General features: G+C 36.7%; 1 protein-coding gene across 2 annotated transcripts in view; it reads right to left on the reverse strand.

The window, feature by feature from the left end:
- Window positions 1-27,144, reverse strand: part of RELN (reelin) — a 538,742-nt gene that overhangs the window by 250,241 nt on the left and 261,357 nt on the right. For both annotated transcript variants that reach the window (XM_024115956.1, XM_024115957.2), the window contains exons 5-7: window positions 20,957-20,989; window positions 18,198-18,276; window positions 2,633-2,729 (exon numbers count right to left, since the gene is read on the reverse strand). In XM_024115956.1, the coding sequence (XP_023971724.1) occupies window positions 2,633-2,729; window positions 18,198-18,276; window positions 20,957-20,989 (209 nt within the window). The remainder of the gene's footprint in view (window positions 1-2,632; window positions 2,730-18,197; window positions 18,277-20,956; window positions 20,990-27,144) is intronic.

Here is a 27,144-nt window from a genome sequence, read left to right on the forward strand (position 1 = left end):
GCCCAAACTCCTCCTTGCAACTAAAATGCATTTCCAAATATGAGAGAATAATTGAGCAAATATTTTATTTTTAAAAAATGAAGAGTAACATGACTACTTTTATTTTAAGCTCTGAGAGGGAGCACATTTTCTCTTAAAGGAGTGGGTAAATGAGCTCCTCATTACCTTCATTTCAGACCAGCAAAATGAATCAAGTTAGATGCCATCCCCTGAAATATGGAGACTTCCCTGAAGTAGTGAAACGTGTGAGGGCTGCACAGCAGAGCAGCAGTGGAAACAGAAATGCGTGGTGTGCCCATGTGTAAGCGGGTACCACCTCTCACTGGCTCTGGGTTTTATTGAAATGAAATAGCCGTTTGACTAAATTCACAAAATGGAAATGCTCTTTTAGGCATTTGAAAAAATAAAGCATTAACCTACTAAGGTTCTTTAACTGTGGCCGGTGGTTCTTTGTTTCACAACTTCAGTAACAACTGGATTTATGAAAAATTTTAAAGTATATATTTTTTAAAAGTGATGTTTGGGGCTGATAGCTTTCATCAGTTCTCACGCACAACTGTTTTAACTGGATTCAGTTTTGAAGTGCCGTGCAAATACTTGAATTTTAGTGGACAACAGCATGTTTACTGACCACTGAATTCATCACTTTTCTTTCGATTGATCTTTCTTCTGTAAACACAACTCGGGTACAATATATATTTCTGCTCCTGGGACACCAATACGGTATAAAAATTTTTGGAAATTAGAAGTTGCTAGTGTGTAAAATGTAGATGTCATCCTTACCTTTGTTAATGTATCTTCATTCTATTCCCTTTGAGTCTACAAAACAATTCATCCTAGGAAAATACTTATGACGTAAATATAAATCTGTATATGTTTTTTCCTTTCTTGGATAAAGAGAATTATTTTGAATATTTTCCTTTTTAGTTGAAAGGCTGATCTCACATTAATTATATAATACAATTCAAAACTAGCCCACTGGGTGTATAAACTCTAATGCTAAATAAACCAGGATATAGTGAAACCTTCAGGATTAAATATATTACATGGGATCAAATAAACTAGATAATTCAGTTTCTATGCTACAGAAATATGAATTCTGGCATTATATTCTTAGATATGTTTATTTCTTATTAATCAGAAACAAAAAAGAATTTACCAAGCATTTCCAGAAATATTACTGAATGGGTGAACATTCTAAAATAGGCATTTATTCTAAGCTTAACTATGACAAAAATTTAATTTTGTTTTAAGGTTTATAGATAATTAATTCAGTCATGGTACATTATTTAAGATGTACTAGCAAATCTATTTTTTCAAGAAGAATTTCACTACAGAGTCACATTTCTCTGCAGGAATATTATAATATCTTGTTAAGACTTGAATTATGAGCACCTATTATTTTAATTTGCATCCAATTAATTCTGTTTGTGTTCTAATTTCAACTAAAAACTCTTCAATTTGTCAATGTTCTGAAGCTTGTATGTTTAATAAATTAAATTTATCTATTGCCATGAAAGGGGTATTCAAGCAGCATAAAATAAGAACCATGTTATAAAAACTAATTGACTTTCACAATTTGATAACTAAATCTTCTTTTAATTACCTAGCAAGGTTTTTTTCCTCCTTTTTACTATGGAAGCCAGTCTTTTGGCCACTTTTTAAATTAATGAATTGGAAACATAATGTGTGATGGAGGGGTGAAAAACACAACTTTGTTACTAAAAACTCCATCATAAGGAAGATGTGGGAGAAAAAAGGAGAGGCATTGAAACTCAAGTCAAAAAGCAGAAAAGCAAAGCGTAAGAGATGTTGCGAAAAGAAAATTAGATGCACAGAAATTGAGCTAGAAGTACAACTCAACAATTGCTTTTATATCCTTTTTCAAGAATGTGAAATGAAGGTTGTCTTGGTGCCAGAAAGAAGTACCAAGTGACAACAAAAGGCTCACTAGCCGCATGCTGATGGCTAGTGGTTTGATTGCTTTCAATTTAGAATGCTCATGTTTCATTTTACATATGATCCAAGGACTTACCTTTGGCAAGCAAAATCTAATCATCTAAATTAAAGTAACCTACTACTGAACAATTTGGCATAAACCAAAAATTTTTAAAAACTGGTTTATTCAGTGTGCTCTTTCATATAAAAAAAACTCATTAAATTTCCTAGGTGGTTAGGAAACAAAGTTTAAAAATAATGTGATAAAATTGCTCATCTAATATTTTTGGCTTGCAAGGAGAAAATAAGAAGTGTAAAAGTAAAGCTTTATACAAGAACTTATAAAGTCACAAATTATTTAGATATGATATATATATAATATATGTGTGTCATATATATCATATGTCATGCCTGTCAGACCCATATTTTTAAAAAGGCATATAATCACAATGATGCACCATGTTTAATGAGATGCATTGATGCTGCCAATTTTATTACTGCACTCTTTATTTTTTACATTTGAAAATAAATTATAAAATCACTGCTGCTAATTTTGAGATATTTGCAATAGGACTCATAAATAATAATGCAAATTTTCATCTGAACTGGAATTGGGTAGGAAAACCTTTTGTTGGCACAAAGTTCAGTAAAGACAATGTATTTGGAATAATGTACATAAATAGCACATACTTACCAATTCTCTTGGACCATATGGCTCACAGAAGGTGACAGCATTGCCATGCATAATTGCACCACACTGTTCTCCAGTCTCACAGTTGTTACATTCAACCCTGTGGGAACACAGAACACAACCTCAGGATGTGAACTAAGTAGCACAATGTGGTTTATCACTCAGGTAAAGAAAGATGTAATAGTTGTTGTTATTCAGTTGAAATCAACATTTCGAGGAAGATAATGGTATTTTGTATAAAATACCATAACACTTAGAAACATAAAAACAGAAAGATTTGAACTTCAATCCCAATTCTTTCAGTTACGCGCAATGGTGGGCAAGTTACTTAACCTCTCAAACTTTCAGTTTTCTCATCTGTAAAATGAGGAAAATAATATTGACCTAAATATCACATAGTTATCATGAGGATTAAATGAGAGAATATATATAAAACACAGAGTACAGAATCAATCTCACAGTAGGCACTTAATGGCCGTTGGTATTATTATCAAGCATTACATAATATACTATGCCCAATACAAGTATTTTGCTAATATGAAAGATAAAGCAAAGTAATATACACTTATATAATGAACTAAAACCATATCTCTGAAATCAAAAGGTGTTTTACAAATTTTAAACCTTTTCCTTTGAGTTATGATTAATGTCAATGTTTAAAATAACTGTCCTCAAATAGATTTGCATGTCTACGAAATATACTATGTAAAAAATAATGGAATCAGATTGTACTTAATCCACATAGTAATATGAAATAAACATAAATTCGAATTCAAGCAAATTTTGGAGACTGAGTTAATGTCAACCTTGTAAATAATTTAATTAGTTGTTTTATTATTATAAAGTGAAGTGGCTAATAAAACCTTAGGACAGAATCTCAAAAATAAATATATTCATGTCTTCAGTATAAATTGACAATATGAATATTCTGGATTTGACTTTGCATATTTACAATAACACTGACAATGATTTGCATCATGACACTTCAACCTAGAATCATTACATGTACAAAGAAAGAATTATGTTTCCTCAGTCTGAACCTCAAAGCACATGAGAGCTGTATTTCATGCAGAAAGGACATTTTCAAAGACTTTCACATTCTAGGTGCCAAACATTATGGAAAGGGCAACATGCCCTTTGTTTTTGAAGATCATTGTATCAGGCCCTTTCAGCTGTTTGCTAATCTCAGAGAAAAAAGGGAGAAGGAAGCCCTATTCAAACAGGAAGAAGACAAAAGGGTGAAAAGATACCAGGTAGCCCATAAAGCCAAGAGGCAGAAGCACAATAACTAAGTAAAAACGTGGCAAAAAAATAGAAGTATTTCCTATATGTGTATTGCATGGAATAAATTATTCTAATCTTTTGAGCTGTGTTCCTATACAAAGGAGATCAACAATGTCAAGAAGCTTTGCTTTTTAAAGAATAAACAGAGAACAACTTCTGATATGGAATTTTAAAAGGCAGTATTTCAAATCTTAGTAGGAGATTTAAATCTTCTCTTGATTACTGTGAAGCAAGATTCTAATAAAATGTCCTTGACATTAGAAGAGGCATAGTAGTAGCTTCATAAGGGCAACAAATATGTCTCTTGTTCACCATTTTATGCCTGGCATGTTGTATTCCATAAATATTTGTTGAATGAGTGAATAAATATAAGGCAACTTCATAAACAGAACTATTATTAAGGCCTGAGATCCAAAGCACTTCAAATAGAGCCTGGCATACTTCAAATAGAGCAAGCATGATGTAAACGTTAGCATAAGTGTTAGCTATTATTATTATTATGGATTTCTACCATTTTCATCCAAAACAGGTATATTAGTTGTTTTTCCCCACAGGGAACCTACTACATGAACTTCTTACTACTATTTTTCTATTCTTAAAACTATACATTAATTTTTCCCAAGGAGTGTGATTATGATAAAAGTACAGAGAAGTAGCACTGAAATTATAGTGTGCTTCTTACTTATTGATAGATGAGGATTATTTGGTCTCCAAGGCATTGTGAAATGGCTCAAAAGAAATATAAGCTTTGACAGAGAGAAATTAAGATTGCTCAACCCTCACAATGACTATCTGCCATCTTCCTCCAGTGATTCTAAATTAAAAGCACCATTGTTGATGTGAAGTCCGAGGTCTGATATTTGAATTCTCATAGCAATCATTCTATCTATAAATATTGACCAGCACTCCCCAAATCAACTGTATCTCAGAAAAACTGTATCTGTGTAAATACATGTATTACAAGTCTCCATCACCCACAGGTTTTTTTTTGCGGTACGTGGGCCTCTCACTGTTATGGCCTCTCCCGTTGCGGAGCACAGGCTCCGGACGCACAGGCTCAGCGGCCATGGCTCACGGGCCCAGCCGCTCCGCGACATGTGGGATCTTCCCCGACCGGGGCACGAACCCGTGTCCCCTGCATCGGCAGGCGGACTCTCAACCACTGCGCCACCAGGGAAGCCCCACCCACAGTTTTGATTACATAGGATTCATGTGCAGCCTAGATATCTGTATATTGTTTAAAGGTGATTCTAGCATAGGTAGCCTACAGCCTGGCACTCGGGAACCAGTGAATAGACCACAGATGTTTGATGTGTTTGGAGAACCACTTCTATTTTGTGGAATAACAGGAGTTAAAAAAACAATAAACACAAGAAAAAGGCAATCAGATACAGCCTTCTCACTTGGCTCAAAAACCCCTCTGGACCTTTCTTTGTTGTGCTGTATAGCTCCAGAAACTTAAAATAAAATTACAAAGGCACTGGTACCCTGTTGAAACTTAAAGATTTAGAATTACCAGCTATTATTCACTGAGTTGTTGCTACCTGGAGGTACAATGGCTTCACCAAGGATTGATGAAACAAATCCGTTAGCTTCTTGTCAAGGTCTTTTAAATGACCTTTGCTTGAATTTCTCACAGTATGTCTGGGTTTGTCAACATAATTTATTGTAATTTATTTTGAAAGCACATCCCTCTGGGTGGTCAAATCCAACCCACTCTTAGATGCCAATGGTGTTATTTATTCATTTATCATTCATTAATTCATTCTTACAGTTAACAACCTTATGCTGAGAACCTATAGGCACTATGATGAGCTTTAGTGGTACAAAGACCAAAACAAAAAACAGTATTATTTTCTTCCAGGAGTTTACACTCCAGAAGGAAAGGCAGGGAAACAAGCACACAATTAAAATATAGGGTGCCAATGCAATGATAGCTATTTACTGCATCCTATTATGTGCCATATATTCTAAAGCCTATTTGAATCTCTCAACTTCTCTATAAGATAGTTATCAGTGTCCTCGTTTTACTAATAAGAAAACTAAGCTTCAAAGAAGTTAAGTATTTTGCTCGAATCCTACAGCTGTAAAGTTGACAGACTGGCAATCTGGACCCAGGACTTGCTAATTCCAACACCCATCACGTTTTCCATAGCTCCTCACTCCTTATAACAGGAGTACGCGCTGGCTGTGATGTTACCTAACTTAGACTAAGGAAGTAAGGGAGAGCTCCCAAAGGAGGTGGTCCCAGAACTGCTCCTGAATGAGAAACAGGAGTTAATCAAAGAAGAAAGGTGATGGTGTCATAGGGCACAAGGAATGCAGAGATTATGATACAAGTAAAACTGCTACTTCAGTGTGTTAGTGTGCCTGGAACCACACTGGTACATGAAGAGGGTGTCAAAGGATGGGGCTGGAAAGTGGCAGCCAGTTCACGGAAGGTCTCATGCACCGTTTACCAAGTGATAGATACTGCACTAGGAACTCTACTAACAATGCCTCAATTAATTCATATACCCTGCCTTTATTTTTGTCCACATTTAGAGGATGCTAAAACTGAGATTTGGAGACATTAAATGATTGTCCAAGGTTACACAGATTGAAAATTATAGAACTGGGATTCAAACTCCTACTATTCTGTTTCCAAAGTCATGATATGATCCAACTTTTAGGAAAATTACTCTAGCAAATAATGGATTAGCGGTAGAAAAGACTGGACTGTTGATATAACACAAGTAGGACACAATAGTGCCTTGAAATAAGGTGGAGATGAAGAAAAGAGTATCACTTTTTAATAGAAACATAATGTGATGTATGTAATTTTCAACTTTATAATGGCTACATTAAAAATAAAAAAGGATAGGTGAAGTTAAGTTTAATAATATGTTTTATTTAACCCAGTATACTCAAATTATATTTTAACATGTAATTATACAAAATTATTAATGATATAGTTTACATTCTTTTTTCATAAAAAGTCTTCAAATTATGGGGTGTATTTACACTTACAGCACATCTCATTTCAGACTAACCACAGTTCAGGTGATTAATAGCTGCATGTGACTAGTGGCTACCATACTGGACAGCTCAACTCTAGGGAATTACAGGGCTTGGAAACTGACTGCTCTTCTGGTTATGCTGACAACTGGAGATGACCAGCTGACAATGATTATATGTATTTGAACTTCAGGGAAAGGAGATCAGCACTGACAGGACAATTTAAGATACGGTTGAAATCATAGGAGTGCATATTATTGGGCGCCAGGGGGAGAGGGGAGGATATACTAAGTGAGAAAAGTAGAGGTCCAAGAATGGATCCCTGGGGAACAACTATATCCTTAGTCTGGTTTCTGGAAAGCTCCGACTATCATCGTGACCCTTCAGTGCGTATCAATCTGAGGCTATCCCTGCATACTTTTCCATGATTACTGGCAGTGGGTTCATTTCTGTTCATGTTCCTAACAATCCTAATATTTTTGTGCTGCCCATCAAGGTGACTTTTCTAACAGTGAGGCTATAATATGACCTTCCTAATATTTTTTCTACCATTAAAGTTAAGCATTGTACAACCACTTACATGAATGCCATCATCATAAAGGAAAAGAAAAATCACAAATTCATGATGAACACAATGACCCTGATGGAGGCCAAATAGTACAAAGGGCAACTAGGAGTCATGGCTTCCCAGAAGGAAATAGTGATCCATTTCAGAAAAACAAGGTAAGTTTTAAAAACCTACAGATGTAAATAAGCATCCAAATTTCAAGAACAGGAATTCTTGGCTCATCCCAGAATCTAAAGCAATGCCTAAGTGCTCTGAGTACCTGAGTTCTTCCCTGCTGTCTTTCTCAGAATGCCCCTGTGTCTAACAAGTTAACTTGGTTGAGTAGGGTTAGGTACCTAACCCCAATGGGTGCTCTCTGTGAATAATACTAGTAGTCTAAAATTCTACTCTTCCCTTATGAGTTGTTCCTAAGAATAAGGGTTCAATTTGCTGGATAATGAGCAGTCCAAATTTCTTTAGGCTCGGAGCAAAAAAAAAGTGCTATTTATTTCTAACATTTATACTGTGGTCTCCCAACCGAATTTTCTCAAGAAAATGATAGGTTCTGTAAAGTTAGGTAATATATTCTTCAGAGATTGGTGGGAAGAAGAAGTTTTAAATAATCCCAGTTAAATAGACTTTTATTTTTCAATTTAAAAAGGAATGTGACCTCCCAGGCTAAGGATTAGAAATGAATTGCTTCTCTGCTTAAGAGTAAAAGTAACACCAGGCTAAGGATTAGAAATGAATTGCTTCTCTGCTTAAGAGTAAAAGTAACACCGAATATTTCTCTAATCTAAGAAAACTTTCTCCCCTCTTTTTCCTTTTCTCAATATGAAAAACAGAACATAAGAATCTGACAAATACCACAGCACATCATATGAATCGCCCACCTCAAAATATAATCTGCCATGAATAGTATGATTAAAAGACAATTTAAGGGAAATGCTTGCTATCCCCGAAGACCAGGCAAAGCCTGAATATATTGAGCCCTCTCTGAACCTATTTGTCACACGCTTAGGTACCACATGAATCTCATCTATTACTACAGTTCACAGATCATTGGCCGTTCGAGTTAGAGGGCATCTGAAGTATCACCGAGTCTCATCACCCCCTCATTTTACAAATGACAGAACAGGACTAGAGGCTAGATTCCCTGACTCCTTGTCCAATATTCTTCCTACTCCACTCTAACGCAGCCAAGAAAAGAAAAGAACTCCAATTCTACAAAACTCATGTGCATTTCAAAAACGTTTGTCATCATGTTTACTATCAGAGTTTATCTGGAAGAGCTACAATGTCTTTTCTTAAAAGTTCTTTTTTTCATTTATAGGATAAGGGATTTTGCTTTGCTAATGAAAATGTACAAAAATAAGAGAAATGTCATGGACTTCACAGAAAATGTTCAGAATGAATTCACTGGACTGAAGTACATAATCAAATTCAATATTCCTTTGGTTATGTACATCCTTACATAATTCATCCCTATTTTATATACACACTATCACACTACCGTTTTTTCACTAACAAAAACATAAAGGAATCAGTAAGGATGAAGGCAGGTACTTGCTGACCAACACATCTAGGGTCCAACTGGAAACATAAAAGAAAAAGAAATGCTTTGAACCAAGATTTGTTTTTCACTCTAACAAGCTCCTTGGCAGTTTGAAACTTGTTATTTTGGTGTCAATTCTCTGTCTTTGTTTTTTATCATTTAGGTGGCTGTTTCTGTTTAAGAATTATATTCAATGTGCATTTGTGCTGCAGAGAGCACACTTCTGAAGGTATAATTCTGTTTTTAATCATGATTTTAAAATTAATAGGCTGGAAAACACACCAAAGCCCCTGTTCAGGAGGCACAGAGGAAGCTGGAGTGAAATGTCGCTGGAGTTCCCTGCAGTCCCAATGTCCTGCAGTGACTCACACAGGACTTTCAGGACACAGGAAAGAGGAGGAGGATTAATGAGAAAATTGGGCTCCTTCGCACAACCAAAGATTTATGAATGGTTGGTGGTGACATCATCCTGATAACAATACATAAATAACTAAAATATTATTTTCTCAAGAGCAGTCTCATTACGCAGCTCATTCTTTTTAGATCAGAGTGAAATCACTCAGCCTTTAGTCAGTCACTCTGATGAAACAAGTTAATCACCTGGAAACTCAGTGACAATCAGTTATCATCAAATTCTCATTTGAGATATATGCCGTTTGTCCCCAAGACCGAGGACATCGTATTATCTATCCATAATTTATTGCCTCTGAAGGATTCAATGTCTGGTATTCTATGAGTCGGAACTGTCTATTCACCAGCATTTCTGAACAGAGATATTAAAATAATTTTAATATTTGATCTGATTATAAAAAGTACATTAAAAATGGAAAGAGAAAAGAGAAATCTCTTATAATTTCCTGACCCAAAGATAACAAGTCTCTTCCCCCAGTTACAGCTCACACTGCATGTGCTGACACCATCTGATGTGTGGGCTTGCACAAGGCCAGATCAGGGACTGGTGAATCCACCAAAGTAAATAGGACCCTGCCAGCTCTGTGGGAGCTGGGCAGTCAGCTGACTTCTTCTGGAGACGTCGGAGCTCCTTGTAATTTCCACTCAAACCTCAACAAGGAATCAACTATACTCCAATAAAAATTAAAAAAAAAAACAACCTCAACAAGCAGAACACTCAACTTTTACCATATTTTACAGCAAGGAGACAATGTTTTATAGTAAAAAGGCGTGACTATTTACTTGTGAAAGATCAAGCTTAAAAAAAAAAACCCTCGTAAAATCCTCTTCTCTTTGTAAATGTGGAATATTTTTAGAAAAACAGCAAGGAAAGTTCACTCTATAAGACTGAGAATAATATCACCTTCAACGATGTCATGCCTTTTTTCTAAGGAGCTAACACATGCTCTAAATGTGAAAATGACAAACTCCATATATAGCTCATTCTTTCTCATTACTTCTCACTGAGGAAGGTAAGAGAACGCTTCTTATTTCACCAGGGAGTTTAAAAATTTGATCTCTCTCTTTTGCTAACAGGTATAATGGCAAATATTATTTGGATTAAAAATAACCCTTCTATACCCTACTACTGCATGCAATATTCTGACCTCCTACTATGCTGAATTCCACTACATACTGCTTGAGGAAATATTGTCTCACTTGTTTCAAATGTACTTGACATTTAACGCCATTGAGTGAGTTCTTATTTCTGTCATATAAAACAGAGATTAAAGAAGGAAATAATAAGCCTCCAGATTCACAACTTATTTTATTAGTAGGACACCTCCTGGTTAACCTTTCTATTGTAGATGAAGTTTTCCCCAGAGCAATTACATCATGGTAAGAGGAAGGAGGGGGAGGAAGCAAGGGACAAAGGTTAGAAGAGAGTTTAATAATAAGAGAAAAAAGTTATTAACAAAAGAGAAGAGAGAGTGAGAGACAGTAGAAAAAGGTGAAGTCGAGGGAAAAGATGAGAGAAAAAGGAGACAAAGATGCACGTAAGATCAGAATATTGGACCATTAAACCCTAAAAATCAAATTATAATTCCACAACCCCAAAATACAGTGATATATTAGAAGTTCTGGCAAAGGTGTGTCATCCGATAAAATATTTATTTTGCCAGACTTTTCTCACCTGCTCATGATCTCCCGTAGTCACCTGGTCTTGAAAACCTGTAAGGTGTATGTTCCATGTTACATGGGTAAGCCTATTAGGTGATGTGTCTTCCAAGTGATCATTACAAAGAAATCCCTTGGACATCCTTCAGCAGTGATGTGGAGGCTTTGGTGCCCGTGGTTAGTGCTTTCCTTCACCCAACACTGTCTTCCAAGTCTTACTGCCCATTGGCCTGGTAGACACTGAGCAAAGTGGATGCACTTTTATCCAGTTTTTTCCCAGTGACATTGTTCATCAGACTTATTAATACTTTGTTCTGATTACCTGGAAGCTCCATTTACATTGTGGTTCTCATACTTGGCTACTAAATGGAGTCCCCTCTGCTGTAGTTCTAAATGGAGGCTCCAAGATACTAAGGAACTTTGAAGTAGTTTTACTCTTCACTTGACTTCTTTTCTCTTATGCGCTAATCTACTCATCACTGAATAAATAAAGCTCCAGCCAGAATAACTCACCCCCAAACTAAAATTTCAGTCTTTTTAGAGTCTTTGTTCAGATAATTATTTTTCTCGAAGCAAATAAAGTTTAATAAGCCAATTCACCAAATTTTTGCTCCATTTCTGAATAATTTCTCCAATAAATTTGTATTTTCAAGAAAATATTACATGCAGCAGAGTCTGTGATCTCAATTTCTCTAGTCCTGTAGTATGACCTTTTACATATAAAAATGGAGATGTCCTAGTCTTTTCTTGATTCAAGCAACCCTATGCAATGCCAGCCACAGCTTTAGCTTCCTCAGCTGTAAATTGTGGGGCTTTCTGTATGATAAGCCAATTGACAGACGTCTTCATTTGCCATAGGATCTGAGACAACTTCGTTTGTGTCTTTCTTCTTGATGTCTCATATCCCTGTCGGCATCACAACTTATTCATGTAAGATGCTTCTTCTGACGAGTGACTCTTGTTCTTCCCTGATCTCTGCTGAATAGAACATCTCTGCTATTATTATTGTGCTGGAGGGGAAACATCTGTTGTCTTCTAGTTGCTATTTGTCATCATGTTTTCTAACAGTCCCACATTTCCCACTAGAACATCAGAGCCTAGTGATATTATAGCTCTGGATGCCTTCTGTGATCTTCAGAAAACAAGCATTAAAGGGATAATCTGTTAAGCAAAACAAAGATTCCTTCTAGACTTTGTAACTGCTAAGAGAGTAAAGACACCTCTTAAGAAAACTTAAAATGTTTTTTAAAATTCATTCACTTTTTTAGTTCCCTTAACTCTCCCTCTCTTTGAACTCTTTTTAACCCAAGTTATGAATCAGAAATGTCTCCTATTTCTTAACTTTTCTCACTGTTTTTTATTACTGTTGAAAAATTTTAAAATTATTTATTTTATTTTTTCGGCTGTGTTGGGTCTTCGTTGCTGTGTGCGGGCTTTCTTGCAGGGCAACAGGGGGCTACTCTTCGTTGCGGTGCGTGGGCTTCTCATTGCGGTGGCTTCTCTTGTTGCAGAGCATGGGCTCTAGGCGTGGGCTTCAGCAGTTGTGGTGCATGGGCTCAGTGGTTGTGGCTTGCGGGCTCTAGAGAGAGGCTTTGTAGTTGTGGCGCACGGGCTTAGTTGCTCCGAGGCATGTGGGATCTTCCCGGACCAGGGTTCAAATCCGTGTCCCCTGCATTGGCAGGCGGATTCTTAACCACTGCGCCACCAGGGAAGGCCCTGAAACTTTTTATTGAGGTAAATTTGCACACAGTGTAATATATGGATCTCAAGTTTTGACAAAGGTATACATCTGTGTAATTCATGCTCCCTCAAGATTATATATAATGTATTAATCACCCCAGAAAGTTCCTCATGCCCCTTCCCAGTCAATTTCCCATCCCTGAGACAATCACTAATCTAATTTCTAGCACTTTAGATAATTTTGTCTATTCTAGATTTCATATAAGTGAAATCATACAGTAAGAACTATTTTGGGTCTGCCTTCTTTCATTCAACATAATATTTTAAAAATCCAACCATGTTGTTTCAACTATCAATAATTCATTCCTTTTTATTGCTGAGTAGTAGGCCACTGAATGGATGTATCATTGTTTAACCATTCTCCTGTTTATGGGTACCTGGGATGTTCCCAGTATTGGGCTAAGAGGTGTATTTCTTTATAATAAAAAAAAAATCAAGATTTCTCTCCATTCATATGGAATACTGGCAGTGTTTATATCATACTAAAATAGTTAATACATAAAAAGAAACTATGGGGACTTCCCTGACAGTCCAGTGGTTGGGATTTCGCCTTCCAATGCAAGGGGTGCAGGTTCAATCCCTGGTCGGGGAGCTAAGATCCCACACGCCTTGGGGCCAAAAAACCAAAACATGAAAAAAACAAAGGCAATATTATAACAAATTCAATAAAGATTTTTTAAAAAACTATAAAAATGTAGTTGAGACACAAGTAGTAGATGCTTAAGTGAAATGTTGAGATAGAGCGTATTTGTAGGTTCTTACTTTCCTTCTAAATTTAGTTATATGACGTTTTTCTTCCTACCTTTTTTTCTTTTTGGTTGTAGGGCTGTCTCTATAGGAACAAGACCCTACTGATCCCCCTCCATCTTCAGGAGTGTAATCACACTGAGCACACTTGATAAGGGAGACTTGTCAGTAGTGCTGATAAGTCGGTGTTGCTCCATCCACACTCTCTCTCACCCCCTTGGGTTCAATGGCACAGTTGAACAGAAGAAGTTACTATTGTGGTTCAGAGGCCTACCTGCATGCAGCCCAGCATGAGGGCAAAGTTAAAGTGGAGAAGCCTCACTCTCATCAAGCCTAAGGCGCCACTATATTCCCATGAAGGGGTTTTGCCGTTGTCTTCATTTGTAACTTTACTTCTCATCTTTCATTCAAACAAAGCAATCAGAAGTGGCTGAGAGAATGGGAGATAAAAGGTCACTTCTATGGCAGAGCCCCAAAGAGATCTGGGGGGCAAAGAGCAGAAGTATCCTATACTCTACATCTCAGGGAAGGCAGAAAGACCATAGCGTCATGACAGCACATCAGAGCATCACAAAGACACGCCCAGTCCAGGCCCAGGAGCAGCAGTTTTCATTCCCTCAGGCAGGGCTCAAAACAGAGCAATTGCCAGGAAGGAGTGGTTAGGACAGGTGCAAAGGCTACCTGTGTGGACCAGTCACCAAAAACTGGATGAGATAGGGAAGACTCAGTGAGCACCTGCAGGAACAGAGGACTGGGGGACCAGAGGTGCATCCCCACCCTACCCCTTGCTTTTGAACGAATAAGCTCTCTGAAACTTAGCTACAACACCAGAAAAATGGGAGAGGGCAAGCCAAAGTTGACTGAAATTAAAGTTTTCACCACTGGTAAAAGGGGGACAGTGAAAAGAAATTAAGTTGGATTATAAAAATAATAAAGTTTTATTTCTCTGATATCCAAGTTTGTAGACAGAATTCATAACTGTGACACCTCCGTAAGCCTAAACAATTTCTGGAAGGATTGGCAGAAACTGGTAACAGTTGATGTCTCTAGAGGGAGGGAATATAGATCTAGTGTAGGAAGGTTTATTTTTATTATTTTTTAATATTATTGAACTTTTCACCAAGTACATTTAATTTTTAAATCAAATCTAATATTTAAACTAAGCAGAGAGACAGTACATTCAATATTGAGTTGGTGTAAAAAAGCTTCTTGGCTCTATTCCAACTGCCATCATACACTTGGAATAATAACTTGGTTGTTAACGTTCATTCATAATAATAGTAATATCGTTTTATGTTCCTTGTTTTTTGTGTACAGTCATTTGTACAGAAGATAAGAAATTTGGATATCAAAAGTTACATGAAATGAAGTGGAAAAAGTTGATTTCATTAGATGAAGTCAATGGAAGCAAATAAGCTGTGAGTGATTAACTTTTAAACTGATCTCTCTCCCCATCATTGCACAGACGGGACTTTAGTTTCATAATTTCTCCCTTTGCTTGTCCTTAAAAATTACAAGTTAAATAATGCATATGATGCTTTTCAAATTCCACGGAAGAAATATGCTCATAAAAGCATGTTTTTCTCTTGTAGCAAATTATTCAGTGATTATTGAGTCTCGGGAATTTGTCCAAAAGCAGCACACCAGGCCTCATGCTTCTCTCTATCTGGTGGTGAGTGGTAGTGGCAAAGAGTTATAAGTTGTCAGCAAGGATTCTCCTTTTCAGTTGCCACAAAGCTGCCCAGTGGTTTCTAATTCCATGGGGTAAAAAAATCAAAGACAATATCATAAGGGACAAAACTGACATGCAATATGTATACCAAGAGAACAGAGATGTCAGGAGAGTGAAAACTGCCTATAAGATTCCAAACCAACATAGGACTTTGTTACTTTATTGGAAATATTTCACTGGAATATTTGATTGTATTTGTTTCTAACTTTAGGAAGCTTATGTCTATTTTAAGGGGGCTTAAGCATCTAATACCCTCATTTTCCCCTTCTCTCTGACTCTGCTATATTGTCATTAATCTATATTCCATATATTATATAATACAGATATATTTAATTTGAACTCTGTTTTTTCATCCAAATACAATGAGGGAAGACTTGGGGACTCATTTACATAAATTGGCTTAAGAGTATTTTAATAATAATGATTTGGGGTCATATCTGGGCTTAGGGGAGGCACGTAGACCAATGTGCAGATATTCCACAGGAGGAAGAAAGAAAGGGAAGAAGGGAGGGAGGGAGGGAAGAAGACAGAAAGGCAGGGAAGGAGAGAGAGAGAGAGAGTAAGAGAGGCGGGGAGGGAACTGATTTGTACTGAGCAGCGTCAATACACCAGGCGAGGTGCCAGACCTTTTCAGGCTCATCAGACTTTAAAACAATGCTGTTAAGACAGTATTTGGCTCACTTTTACTGACAAGGAAACGGAGCTCAGAGTGGTAAAGTAAGCTTTTTGCTTTTCTCAGATACCCAGCTGGCAAGTGGTTAGCTCAAGTGTCAAACCAGACCAGCCTGATCTCAAAACCCCTGCCACCTTTGTTCAACAAAGCCATCTCTCAAATGATGAGGGCTTCATAGTTTTTGTTTGTTTTTTGTTTTGTTTTTTTAATCTTAAAGAGGCTAGATGAAGGAGATTGTGGGCAATAAGGGATAAAGTAAAATTACTCTGAAGCACATTTGATAGAAGACAGAAGTATGTGGCTTTTTAAAGTAAATAAAAGGTTTTTAAAAACATTAGGAAAAACCATAGCTTAAGTAAAAGGGACATAAAATCCATAACTTCGGTCAAGAAAGCATCTATCAGACCAGTCATGAAAATGGGTGAAGCAAAATCAATCATGTTTTATTGATTTAAAAACAGCAGAATTTGGACCACATAAAAGTCACATTTTGTATTTGTCAAGAAAACTCACTGAAGAAAATGAATTAGCTTGACAGAAATGAACTTGCCTTGAACGAAACAAATCATCTGATAACATTTATACTAATGGGATATAAAAAAGCCAAATGTGAGGAGAACTAGAGAATTTTTCTTGGGTAAAACTAGTGCTTAGAAAGTTCTTTTTTTTTTGGCTTTTTCTTAAAAAATATTTTCAATTTATTTTAGGAAATTTATATTTAGATATGTTCAGAGGGAAGTGAAATGTTGATAAATTATTTCTTTAAATGGCATATCAATTTGAAGACTTTATATCTCTGTCTAGTCTGATTTTTTTTTGTATTTACATTCTCTAGATCTATATTTCTTTCTAGAAAAGACATAAAAAGTTTCTCTGTCTATATTTAAGCACCAACACTCTCTAAATCTGTACGTCATCTTCAACTGTCAGGTCAAGGACCACTTTCTCCAAGAAACTCTCACCAGAGTCAACCCTCCTTTCTCAGAACTGCAGTATGCTATTTGTAATCCTCTATTACACTTAAGGATTTCTATCCTGGATTATAAGCTTTTTAAAAATATGTTTTTAGTGTCTCCTCTACAGAACTATAAGCTATTTGAGAGAAGGAACCGCATCCCTTTTTAATGTACTATATAAATAAAATAATTACTGCTTGATATTTGTTGAACAATGAAAATAAAGAAAAGCAAATGAATATCATACTCTGACATTTGAGGATGAAATGGTTTTATTCTCTTTCTAGTCTTGAGTATTGCTTGGATTTTGGTTGCAACTTGATTACATTAGAGTTTCTAATTTATCTTGAACTCTTAATCATGTACACAAAAACATTTAGCACCACAGAAAATCCACATTCATTTATTCTCTCAAATTACGCAGACTATAGGTCTGGGTGGATAGACACATTTCACCAAAATCAGCAAAAATACAACAAACTGCCAACAAATTCGTGCATCCATTTATGTGTTCAACAAGTTTCTAATGAATGCATTTTGGTTCATTATTTCTTTGCCCTCCAAAATCCCATGGAGTTGCCCCTAAACAGTCTTGGAAGGAAAGACTGGAGTATAAATGAGGTAACCCAATAACATAGAAGTTATTTGGAAGTATGACTCGAATCATCTGTCATTTTCAGATAAACCATTTCCCTTCTTTCGTTTGGCAAAATGCAATTATTAGACATAGTAAAGCATAATGTTTTCTATGTAAAAAACTTGTACAACTGAAAAAAAAAAAACTGATCACACCCATGGCTTTGAGGGGCACCTAGATTCAGTTCTTAAAGAAGTCAAGAAATAGACATTCTTCAGCTAGGTGCTTTGTGACCACCTAGAGGGGTGGGATAGGGAGGGTGGGAGGGAGATGCAAGAGGGAGGAGATATGGGGATATATGTATATGTATAGCTGATACACTTTGTTATAAAGCAGAAACTAACACACCATTGTAAAGCAATTATACTCCAATAAAGATGTTAAAAAAATGAAATAAAATAAAATCACCATGCTGAATTGGAAAAAAAAAAAAAAAAGAAATAGACATTCTGCAGGCGACAGTAAGCCCAGTTCCCTAGTTGAACAATTCTCACTGATACCTTAGAGCTAAAGAGCAATTTCATTTTATGTAACTACTCCAAAGGAGCAGTCAGAATCATTTTTTAAATTTTTAAATTTTTTTCTGCATTATACAGACCGAAGTGAGGCATGTATACAGACCAAACTTACCATATGTTTGGATTCAATTCCTTTTGGTGGTAGGAGTCAAAGTCATCTCGTAGGATAATACTGTCGCTATGAATTTCAGCTAAAAGAAGAACAAAAATTTAGAAAAGGATTATACTAAACAATAGATTTAGCTACACAAAAGAGTCAACATGCTGCATTTATGAGGAATAACAGTATTTTAAATTAAAACTGGATTTTAAATGAGCAGATGATTATATTTGCTTTGTCCCTAAACTACTAAGTGAAAGAGTAACTCTGTTGTTTAGAAGTCTGGAAACCAGAGCCCCCAAAGAGAACACTACCAAGGTGTCACCAGGCTGCAGAGGTGGGAAAACCAAGGTCAGCACTAACCTACAAGGAGATGTCACCCAAGACTTGCCCCTCATAGCTCGACACACTCAGAACAAGTTCAGTGTCTAACTCATTTTAGAGCATTGAAGGGAACAGAACACTGTGACTATTTATTGTCAGCTAACATTGCTGGTATTTACTAACCCATTTCCTCTTCTCTTTCCTACTATCCCTCTTGCCCTGGCTTGCTTTCTCTCATTCCATATATTCACTCATTTTTTATTTAATGTGTTTCAAATTGTTAACATTTTCCCCCCTTAGAGCTGCACAGGAGAAATTATCTACATGAATAAGTAAAACTCCCAAATAAAGTCATGCTAGAAGTCAGGAAGAATGCCAGGGAACCATCCATAGTCTTAAATATATTATCATTACACTTGAGATTGTATTAAATACTTATTTTTAAGCTACAGAAGAACTCGGGTCATGCCAAAAGCAAAGAATGTTCTCATAAACTGTAGAGTATGTGATATTTCTACTGAACAGAGAGTGGACAAGTAAAAACAATTTCATGACCAACTACAATGTAAGCAGGCTCATTTTTAAGGTTGTATGAGGAATGATAATTATTTCTACTCAAGTTGTAAAAAATGAATTTAGTGCTCAAAAACCTCCTCATCTGATTCCCATGGTTTGCTTGGGAAATTTGTTTCAGCTAATATAAATTCTATGGGTCTGTATAAATTTGTTTGGACTAGTTTACACATGCTTTTCGGGAAAATTAAAATCATATGATCTGATTAATAAAACATAACCAAAATTTTTTATTTTTTTCAAAAGTGACATTTTACCCTTTTTTGGGGCTCACTTGAATATAATTCACTGAAATCACTGGGTAATTAAAATCACCTCCAAATATCAGGAAGCACACTTCCAAATTCTCTTTGCCACCTGCAGCCATCCTCGCCCTCTTTATACCGGGTATGCCAGCAGGTAAGCACATAACGAAGTCCAGGAAACCAGTGAATCAGCATGTATTGAGAGAAATGGCTGTTCAGACTTGAAGCCTTAGGCCTGACAACAGGGAGAATATGGATTTACACTGGAGCGAACACTGTGATGTCTCCTGTGTGTGGGAGTGATTTAATGACTCCTCTGAGCAATTAGATGCAGTGCCTGAAATGCCTACAGGGTACTGCTCTCTCAAATACCCAACCTGGTCGAGGCTCAGCTGGGCCACTGCGGGTCACCAGCCTGCCTTGGCTGCTAGAAGGCATGCTTCTAAGTGCTTGCGTTCATCTGCCAAAGAAGAGGAGCCCCAAGCTGTAGCATTACATAAAAGTAGAGCTTCTCAAGGCAGATTTTCCAAAGAGAAAAATAAATTAATTGGGTTTATAGGTTGAAAGAGAAAGCCCAAGAGACAAACACTGACCCATCTGCAAGTCCCACAGTGAGAGACATCTGAAAAAGCTGGAGCCAGCTAGGATGACTTCTTTTCATTTTTATTAAATAGTGTGTGTAGGAAACTGCTTTTAAAATAAGTCTTCACTGTCACCTATGACAAATTTAACTCTTAAAGATTATTTGTTTTCTAGAGATTTTTTTTACAAAGGCATGGGTAAGCCTCTATGGTTATTTGTTCATGTATTTATTTCTTTACAAACATTATTATATGATTGACTATATACTTTACAAATATGAATTCATTTAATCCTCATAACAACCATAGGAGGTAGGTACTATTAGGACTTTCATTTTATAGATGAGGAAACTGAGGCACAGAGAGGTTAAATAACCTGCCCAATATCATGTTGCTAGCAAGTAGTGAAAGTGAGATAAATCCAGTTGGTTTGGCTTCAAATCTGTGCTATTAACCACTATACAACCCTGCCTCAGGAACTGTGGCCCACTAAGTACATGGCAGAATGAAAAGGTCATGAGTAAAATGAGAGGTGGCAACTTTACATGGTGCCATTAAAAAAAGCCTTTAGTTATTTAAACAACCTCATTTTAATTTTTGAAGAAATGGCCAAATTATTTCTCTTTTTACAACCCAATACTACTTTGAGCAGATATCTCAGACCTGAAATGATCTCAACTCCTCCATACTCATAGCTCCTTGCCCATTGCCTCCATGCTCTACTATTTATGATGGGTAGGGGCTCTGGGGAAGTTTCAGCATTAGAACACTGTGTCAAAAGATCACACTCAACAGGATCCCAAGGATAAATGTACTAACAGGTTCAAAATTCCCTCCATTAGCCCCAGCTGGGCAGCTGGACCACCTCATAAGGTGAGGTCCCGGGTTCAAGCATAATCTGGACCTGAGTCTGATTTCAGTGAATGATCAGCGAATCAGAGAGGGCAGAGAGTTTCCTCACCTCTGTATCACCTGCTCACATGGCAGAGGAGTGAAACAAGTAGATCTAGTACTAAAGGTCAGTGACATCGGGGTCTCAAACACTTACCTAGATGCGGGTGCATAGTGGCCTCTGTTGGAGCTGGACCGAGAGAGAAAAAGGGAAAGAATGATTGATTAGCAACAAGAGCAAAATCCATTAATAAATAATCACAAACACAGTTACAAAACTTAGTCATACTAAACAAATTAAATGGCTAGATAGAACCTTTTCAGAAGAGTAAGAAGAAAATGCCAATTAACATCCTAAAATAAGACGGCCAACTCACTATTCATTATAGTTAAAAGTCAAAGTGAAAAGCAGAACCCCTTACATACAGGGCAGTTATTTATTATGCAAGTGTAGTCAGGTATCCCTTGAAACACACAATATAAATGTGATGTGGGCACCCATTACATGACATGGGCTGTTGTGGGTGTGAGGTGTAGAGACAAAAAGCACCATCCTTGCCCTCAAAGAGCTTACCATCTGATGGAGACAAATACAAAATAGTGTAATAAGTGCTATGGGAGAGTGTTCAGAGGTCCTGGGGTGAAAAGGGGGACAAGGGAGGGATACTAATTCCAGGCTACCCAGGAGAAGAGGGTTGTCAGGAGAGGCTGCTGAGTTTTGAAAGACTAGCAGGAGGAAGATAGGTGGGGGTAAGGGAGGGGAGATGTGCTTCTTTCTGGAGTGAAAGTGATATGGCATTGAGAGGTAAAAGAGAATGGCCTTTCACAAGAACCACAATTTCAGCATGACTAGAAGGAAGTATAAGAGGAGGGGGTGGGGCTTCCCTGGTAGCGCAGTGGTTGAAAATCCGCCTGCTGATGCAAGGGACACGGGTTCGTGCCCCGGTCCGGGAAGATCCCACGTGCCGCGGAGCGGCTGGGCCCGTGAGCCATGGCCGCTGAGCCTGCGCATCCGGAGCCTGTGCTCCGCAACGGGAGAGGCCACAACAGTGAGAGGCCCGCGTACCACAAAAAAAAAAAAAAAAGAGGAGGGGGTGGAAAAGTGAAGTTGGTAAGATTGGGAGGCCAAGATCATGGAATTGAATGTTAAGGAATTTGGATTTTACCATGGAAGCATGATGATCTCCTGAACATTTATCAGCAAAGGAGTGCAAGTTCAAATATGCATTTTACAAAAGGGCACTCTGATAAGAGTTAGGTAATAAGGGACACTGGCCAATTAATACTTTGGTTATGTTTTCTTCTCAAAGGACTTACAAATCTATGAAGAAATATTGCCAATTCACTATCTAAAAATTAGAACTCATTACAGATATTTTAAAATCTTTTACATTCATTAAAAAAGAACTTCAGCTGGATATTAAAAAAATTAGTTTCTATCACGATAGTCAGTGCTTCAGTTATGTTAGATGAAAAATCCAGACTTAAGAGCATTTTAAAACTAGAGACTGATGTTTGTCTTACTGCTGCATACCAACATATTATATATATTGAAAATACTTGTGCTCAGTTTTATGAAGTAGATTCTGTGGAAAGTGTCATAGATACAGTTGTTAGAATACACATGCAAATGCTCTGAATCATCACTAGTTTACAGAAATCAAGAAAAAAGAAAAAAAAACCCAGAAGAAAAATTTAATGATTTTGTGTCTTACGCCAAAGGTTATTGGTTATGAGGAGTTTTATAAGAATTCACTGAACTGTTAACTCTAAGATTTTTTTGAAACAAAAGGAATAATTGCCAATTATCCAATAACCAATGACAAAAACAAGGCACACAGATGCACGTTCCCTCACTAATATCACACTACACATGAGTGAACTGAACTTGAAGCCTCAAGGAAAGCAAGAGTTTACTTGCAAGGTAGTTGGAAAACTTAAGAGAATTCATGTTGAAACTGAAACCTCCAACACACAAATAAATAATGATTTTACATATTTTCCTAATATGATCAGTATGCAGATTTTAATTGCAATTGACAATTTTCTAAATTGTCTGCAAAAAACTCCAAAAATATTTGAAGAATTTCTTATTGATATTGATAATTTTGGAGTTGCTTTTCAACTTATGTAATATCCCTGTGAATCCCATGTTAATAATACTAGGCTGACACAAGAGTAAATGAATTTACTTGGACAGACATAGTTTTCAAACTGACATGTTTTTGTACCCAAGTTAAATCAGCTCTTCTGAAAAAAGATGGACAAATCTTGTCAAGGTGGGTATGGATATAAAAGGAAAATAATTTTTTATATTCGACTCAGTTATTGAAAGACCTTTAAGTAGGTATGGAATACTTTGATAGGTGAATCCAGTTTTCAAAGGTAAAATTTACAAAATCTTAATACAGGGCTCCCCTGGTGGCGCAGTGGTTAAGAATCCGCCTGCCAATGCAGGGAACGTGGGTTCGAGCCCTGGTCCGGGAAGATCCCACATGCCGTGGAGCAACTAAGCCCGCACACCACAACTACTGAGCCTGTGCTCTAGAGCCCGTGAGCCACAACTACGGAGCCCACTTGCCACAATTACTGAAGCCCGCATGCTTAGAGGCCGTGCTCTGCAACAAGAGAAGCCACCACAATAAGAAGCCCGCACACCACAACCAAGAGTAGCCCCTGCTCGCCGCAACTAGAGAAAGCCCTCGCGCAGCAATTAAGACCCAACACAACCATAAATAAATAAATAAATAAATAAATTTATTTATTTAAAAGATATTAATACAGACCAAGTATTCCAATACTTAAGATGTGCTGTAACACTACCATATATAAAATAAACAACAAGGTCCTACTGTATAGCACAGAGAACTATAGTCAGTATCCTGTAATAACTTATAATGGAAAATAACCTGAAAAAGAGTGTGTATGTATATATATGTGTGTGTGTGTGTATATATATATGGAATTGAATCACTGTTGTACACCAGAAACTAATACAACATTGTAAATCAACTATACTTCAATTTAAAAATGTCCTTTAAGTGTAAAATACAGACCAGATTTCAAATAATTAGTACAAAACTGTAAAATATCTCAATTTTATATTGTTTATATTATATTGAAATATTTAGTATTTATATATTCTGTGTGAATTAAACTGCATTATTAAATTTACCTTTTTTTTGGTTTTGTTTTTTAAATTTGGCTTCTAGAATATTTAAAATTACACCTGTGGCTCACACTGTACTTCTATTGGACAGTTCCAAGCAAGAGCTAGGAGGGAGATCTGTACTGTTCATCAATTAAGGAAGCATTATCACGCAGGATGTGGTGAAGTCATGGAAGCAGACCAGCATGTCACTCAGAGAGAGCACAGGGGAAATTTTCAACTTATGTAATATCCCTGTGAATCCCATGTTAATAATACTAGGCTGACACAAGAGTAAATGAATTTACTTGGACAGACATAGTTTTCAAACTGACATGTTTTTGTACCCAAGTTAAATCAGCTCTTCTGAAAAAAGATGGACAAATCTTGTCAAGGTGGGTATGGATATAAAAGGAAAATAATTTTTTATATTCGACTCAGTTATTGAAAGACCTTTAAGTAGGTATGGAATACTTTGATAGGTGAATCCAGTTTTCAAAGGTAAAATTTACAAAATCTTAATACAGGGCTCCCCTGGTGGCGCAGTGGTTAAGAATCCGCCTGCCAATGCAGGGAACGTGGGTTCGAGCCCTGGTCCGGGAAGATCCCACATGCCGTGGAGCAACTAAGCCCGCACACCACAACTACTGAGCCTGTGCTCTAGAGCCCGTGAGCCACAACTACGGAGCCCACTTGCCACAATTACTGAAGCCCGCATGCTTAGAGGCCGTGCTCTGCAACAAGAGAAGCCACCACAATAAGAAGCCCGCACACCACAACCAAGAGTAGCCCCTGCTCGCCGCAACTAGAGAAAGCCCTCGCGCAGCAATTAAGACCCAACACAACCATAAATAAATAAATAAATAAATAAATTTATTTATTTAAAAGATATTAATACAGACCAAGTATTCCAATACTTAAGATGTGCTGTAACACTACCATATATAAAATAAACAACAAGGTCCTACTGTATAGCACAGAGAACTATAGTCAGTATCCTGTAATAACTTATAATGGAAAATAACCTGAAAAAGAGTGTGTATGTATATATATGTGTGTGTGTGTGTATATATATATGGAATTGAATCACTGTTGTACACCAGAAACTAATACAACATTGTAAATCAACTATACTTCAATTTAAAAATGTCCTTTAAGTGTAAAATACAGACCAGATTTCAAATAATTAGTACAAAACTGTAAAATATCTCAATTTTATATTGTTTATATTATATTGAAATATTTAGTATTTATATATTCTGTGTGAATTAAACTGCATTATTAAATTTACCTTTTTTTTGGTTTTGTTTTTTAAATTTGGCTTCTAGAATATTTAAAATTACACCTGTGGCTCACACTGTACTTCTATTGGACAGTTCCAAGCAAGAGCTAGGAGGGAGATCTGTACTGTTCATCAATTAAGGAAGCATTATCACGCAGGATGTGGTGAAGTCATGGAAGCAGACCAGCATGTCACTCAGAGAGAGCACAGGGGAAAAAAAAAAAAAGAGTGAAATGAAGAGGTAAATGTGCATTTCAGGGACTGGTAGAACAAGAGCTAGCAAAGGAGACCAAGAAGGAGTACATTTCATTATGGATATAAGGAAAAGAGAGAGTTTTAAGAGAGAAGAGGGTTAAAGGAGAGGCCAAAATAATCCTAATAAAGCTGGTATCTACTGAGAACATCCTGTTACCAAGGCACAGTGTTAAGCAGGGTCTGTAGATGAACCCAGGGAATTTGGCCTCAGTGGCAACTCTCTCAACTACTGTACAAACTACTTTTTCAAGAAGGTTCACTGCAAAGACAAGAAATGAGATTTTGTAGCACCTAACAAGGGACTTGGACCAAAGGGATGTTTTTTTGTTTCCTGTGTTTCTTAGGATATCATAGTATTTTACCACGTCCAAGATTAACTACCTTACCAAAGGGGGTCTCTGTATTCATGGGATAAATTGTTAAGATGGGCAGGAAATAATACTGATATTTGTAAAATATGTAACTTGAAAAAAACTGGGAAATAAGTTAGTTAAATTAAGTATAAAATTTATGGCAATTATCAGAAATATTTTCTAGTCAGTACAATGGGTAGATAAGAGTAACAAAATGTCTGCAGATGCATCAATTAAATTACCTACTTGACTTTAAATGACTCTGGTGACTAAGGCCTGGATGCAATAAAGAGAATGTTATGTTTTAGTGTACTTTAATCTAAGGAGTCTACCCAAATTGATATCTCCCTTTCTGAAATTCTGGCACATGGCATCTTTCACTGAACCACCTCCAATCTAATCATCAGGGAGGGGCCATTTAGAAATTACCCTCTGAATCAGAATCTCTCAGAATGGAAACTCAGAATTTGTACATTTAAAAACCTCCTCAGCTGATTCTGATAAAAAGTCAGCTTCAAAAATCATTGTCTTAATCCCCATAAGGTTAACAGCTGATTTTTCAGCAGAAACTCTTCAACCCAGAAGGGAGTGGCAAGACATATTTAAAGTGATGAAAGGGAAAAACCTACAACCAAGATTATTCTACCCAGCAAGGATCTCATTCAGATTCGATGGAGAAATCAAAAGCTATACAGACAAGCAAAAACTATGAGAATTCAGCACCACCAAAATGGCTTTACAACAAATGCTAAAGGAACTTCTCTAAGCGGGAAACAAAAGAGAAGAAAAAGACCCACAAAAACAAACCCAAATCAATTAAGAAAATGATAATAGGAACATACATATTGATAATCACCTTGAATGCAAAGGGATTAAATGCACCAACCAAAAGACACGGACTGGATGAATGGATATAAAAACAAGACCCTTATATATGCTGTCTACAAGGGATCCACTTCAGACCTAGGGACACATACAGACTGAAGGTGAGGGGATGGAAAAAGATATTCCATGCAAATGGAAATAACAAGAAAGCTGGAGTAGCAATACTCATATCAGATAAAACAGACTTTAAAATAAAGACTATTACAAGAGATAAGGAAGGACACTACATAATAATCAAGGGACTGATCCAAGAGAAAACATAACAATTGTAAATATTTATGCACCCAACATAGAAGCACCTCAATACATAAAGCAAATGCTAACAGCCATAAAAGGAGAAATCGACAGTAACACAATAACAGTGGGGGACTTTAACACCCCACTTACACCAATATTCAGATCATCCAGACAGAAAATAATTA

This window comes from Physeter macrocephalus, chromosome 5 (assembly GCF_002837175.3).
Source record: "Physeter macrocephalus isolate SW-GA chromosome 5, ASM283717v5, whole genome shotgun sequence".
Taxonomy (NCBI): domain Eukaryota; kingdom Metazoa; phylum Chordata; class Mammalia; order Artiodactyla; family Physeteridae; genus Physeter; species Physeter macrocephalus.